The sequence below is a fragment of the Sylvia atricapilla genome, unplaced genomic scaffold (assembly GCF_009819655.1).
Source record: "Sylvia atricapilla isolate bSylAtr1 unplaced genomic scaffold, bSylAtr1.pri scaffold_74_arrow_ctg1, whole genome shotgun sequence".
In the NCBI taxonomy this organism is placed as follows: Eukaryota; Metazoa; Chordata; class Aves; order Passeriformes; family Sylviidae; genus Sylvia; species Sylvia atricapilla.
In genome coordinates, this window is record NW_027077158.1 from 142,409 (window position 1) to 145,925 (window position 3,517).

Genomic DNA, 3,517 nt, shown 5'->3' on the forward strand with positions numbered 1-3,517 from the left:
CTGGTTTTGTGGGTTTAGGAACTTTTCAGCTTCTCTCTTCTATCACCACTTCTGTCAGTGAAGAAGCAATGAAGTCCCAGCAAGTCTAAACCCACTGGCCAGAAGCTGTCCTTGTGTGCTTTCCCCCAATTCCTAGAACATGCTGAAGAGTTTCATTTTGTGTGAAATGGAGTGTCAGCCATCTGATTACAGCTGGCTTGGGATGGGACCTAACGACCAGGAAATGCAGGCAAAAAAATAAGTGTGTTGGAAATGGTTTCTGAAGGACACCCTGGAATTTGTTTTGGAGCTTTCTTGAAGCATTTCTGTGTTGAATTCTGTTGTTGTGTGTCTGAGGAGTAACTTCAGCTCTCTGTAGATCAGCATCCTCACTTTGGCCTGGAGTGAGGGCCAAGATCTCCTGCAGACCCTTACCAAGAAAAGGGATAAGCAGCTTCTAATCTCCCTCTGGCCAGATTTTACAAGGTGTTTCAGAGACATTCAATAAGCTACAAACTCACTTGCGTCCCAACACTGATTTTATAGGCACTTTTTGACAGACTCCAACCTACCTGTAGTGCTGCAGTTGTGATTCCAGCTGCTGAATGTATGTTTGCAGATGTGGCACCTTGTTGGCTCCCACTTCCAGCTCCTTCACTTTGCCAAGACTGTTGAGGACAGCGTGTCTGGCCTCTTCCACCTTCCTCCTCATCTCTGCCTGCTCCCTCTTCAGGTGCCGGTTGCAATCTTCCAGGCTGACCAGAGCTTCCTGAGAGCTCTTCAGCTCCTTCTCCAGCTCCCGATTGAACCTGATGGCTTCCTCAATCTGCCCGTCCCTGGAGCTCCTGATGAGCTCCATTTCCTTCAGGACACTTTGGAGGCACTCGGCCTGGGAGTGGTTGGGTGTTAATGGTCTCTTACTCCCTACAAAGCAGAATCCTTCTTCTTTATGGCTGGCGTGGCTCTTCCTCAGTCCCACCTGTAATGAGCAGGAGCACAAAGCAGGGAGAAATTGAAGTGTTTTAATTAAGACTGAAAGTGGCTTAATTCTGGTGGCTTGCTTTCTTTCTTTCTTTCTTTCTTTCTTTCTTTCAATCACATATAGTTGATCAGCAACTAAAGCTCCTTGACCATTGCCAAATAGAGAGAAATGGAAACAATCTCAGGAAAGTAGTTTTTAATACCTAGCTATGCATTTAATTTTCAAACTACTCACTATTACGTTACTGCTCACAGTTTTGTACAGCTTTAATGTCATTACTATGGTCTGTACTCAGGAGTCAAGTAGTGTGCTGAAAAAGGTATTTCCAATGAAGTTGTGTTCAGAAGAGAGCAGGGAGCAGCTGGGGGTGTTCTGGAGCTCTCTGCCGTTTTGACTCCTCCTGGGACATCTGAGTGGTGAGTTCATGTTTGCTGCTGATTTCCTTTCCCTTTTTTTAGATGAAAATGGGAGAAGTGTCTTTGAACTGCCTTGCTTGACATTGTCAAGAGGAACAGTCATCTACTGCAGGTGGAAGTGTCCCAGGTGGAGCAGAGCTCTGTGAGTGCTGTGTTAGGATCAAATCAGAGCTGGTCAGACCTGCCAGAACAATTGGTCCCCATGCTGCCCTTCACTGCTCTGCCTGCTCCACACTATTTCATGCCAGAGTAATTAAACTGCTGTTAAGTGTGCATGTGGTTCACTCGAGCCAGTACAGCAGAACCAGCAGAAACCAGCCCTGAATTCATGGGGCTCTGCACAGGAGCCCCAGACTCTTCATCAGCCTGCTGCAGCACTGGCTCCAACCCTGAACTCTTGTAACCACACTCTGAAGAAAACAGACTTCTAAGTTTTCTGAGGCACTTATGACCGAGGCACTGCATGTGCTTGTCCAAGTAGGAATCCAAAAGTTCTTTCTTACTTCAGAAAAAATTCTGCAGTGGTGCATAGCCAGCATATGTGGTATCGGCACATCCTGACTGCACCTGCAATAGAAGTAGCAGCATTGTACACGTGGGTTTCTTAAGCCGAACTCCCCTACACTTTTTAACGGAGTGCTCATCACAATATGCGTATTTAATGGCACTCTGGTGCCAAACATGAGTTCTCCTTAAATCCTCCCTGTACCGAAACTTTGCTAGAAAGTTAATGCCGAGGATGAACGAGCACCTTCGGTGTCAGTCTGGAGCTGGAGGGGTTATAAACACTGACTTTCCGAGAGCAGCATCTCTCCTGAAGCACTCGGGGCCCCCGGGAGCCCGGCGCAGGACTCACCTGCAGCGCCAGGCACCGCGCATCGCTGCTCTGCAGGGCGGCCCGCATGTCCTCCACCAGCTCCCGCAGGCTGCCGTTCTCCTCCTCCAGCTTGGCGATGCGGTCCTCGGCCCGCTCCAGCGCCACGATCTCCTCGTAGCACTCCGGGGAGCAGGGCCCCGGCGGCCGGCGCTCGGCGCTGCCCGCGGCTCGGCGCTCGGCGGGGCGGGCGCGGCGGCGGCGCCGGGGGCTCCGCAGGCGGATCTGGGTCTCGATGTGCTCGCTCTCCCGGCCCAGCGGCAGCCGCGGCCCCGCTCGGGTGCTGAAGTGGCCGCAGAGCCGAGCGTGGAACTGGCGGAAGGTGAGCTCGGCCGAGAGCCCGTCCCACAGCCCCGCGCACTCCTCGGGCTCCGCCGCCTCCTCCAGCCCCAGCACCTGGCACAGCGTGCGGAAATCCTCGCCGGGGATGCGGCCCGCCCCGGCGCAGTCCAGGTGGTGGAAGATCTCCTGCAGGTACTGGTCCAGGCCGGTGGCCAGCACGACGATCTCGTTCTCCGCGCCGCGGTCCAGCCCGTAGTGGTAGGCGAGGGCGCTGACCAGCCACTGAGTGCGCCGGGCCGGCCGCCCGTAGGGGTCCCAGCCTTCAGGCGGCTCCATCGCGCCCGCCCGGCCCGCGGAGCTGCCCGAGCATCCCGATCCCCGCCCGGCGCAGCGCTCGGCCCCGGCCCGCGGCGGGGCGGGACGGGCGGGGCGGGGCCGCCCCAGCGCCGCTCCCGGAGCGCCCCGGCTCGCCCCGCCGCCGAGCCGCCGCCGCCTTTGTCCGGCAGGAAAAGGGACTGCGGCGGAGCGGCCGGGTGCCGGCCCCGCTCCGTTTGTCTGCCGAGCCTGGGCCCCGAGCCAGATTTCTTCGCTAATTTGTCCCCAGTTCCTCTTTAATAACCCACGACCGGAGATTCTCAAACTCTGTGGCCTCTTAATAATGATGGCTGTGAAATACCGTTGCGGCACGAGAGAAATACTTCACGCTTTAGCACTGGCCATCTGAGGACTGGAGGTGTTCTCTTTTTTGGCTTGATCATGCTTCAGGACACAGGCTTGCTGAGTGCTGACTCTTGACACGAGCAAGACACGGTCCAGTTTGATCACTAAGGCTTGTGAACGAGTGCTTCCACTAAATTAAAAACCCAACGTTGCCTGAAAGCCGACCTTCTGTTCGCTCGGGCTTCCTCACCTCTGTAGAAGAGTGGACTTTATGGTGTTGGTATGTGGGTTTTAAGAGGTTTGCGATAGAGATGAGTAAGTGTT

General features: G+C 54.7%; 1 protein-coding gene across 1 annotated transcript; it reads right to left on the reverse strand.

Annotated features, from left to right (window-relative positions):
• Positions 1 to 547: 547 nt before the first annotated feature.
• On the reverse strand, positions 548 to 2,932 carry LOC136375021 (EF-hand and coiled-coil domain-containing protein 1-like). Its single transcript, XM_066340376.1, has 2 exons — positions 2,234 to 2,932; positions 548 to 958 (listed from the first exon to the last, which is right to left on the reverse strand). Exons 1-2 carry the CDS (start codon positions 2,867 to 2,869, stop codon positions 548 to 550), a joined length of 1,047 nt encoding a protein of 348 aa, XP_066196473.1. The 5' UTR covers positions 2,870 to 2,932.
• Positions 2,933 to 3,517: the final 585 nt, after the last annotated feature.

Bases quoted from the DNA above. Each gene is read 5' to 3' on its own strand.
- LOC136375021 (XM_066340376.1), bottom strand. From the start codon at position 2,869: ATGGAGCCGCCTGAAGGCTGGGACCCCTACGGGCGGCCGGCCCGGCGC. The intron at 959-2,233 runs GTGAGTCCTGCG...TGCTCATTACAG, and splicing joins CGCGGTGCCTGGCGCTGCAG to GTGGGACTGAGGAAGAGCCA.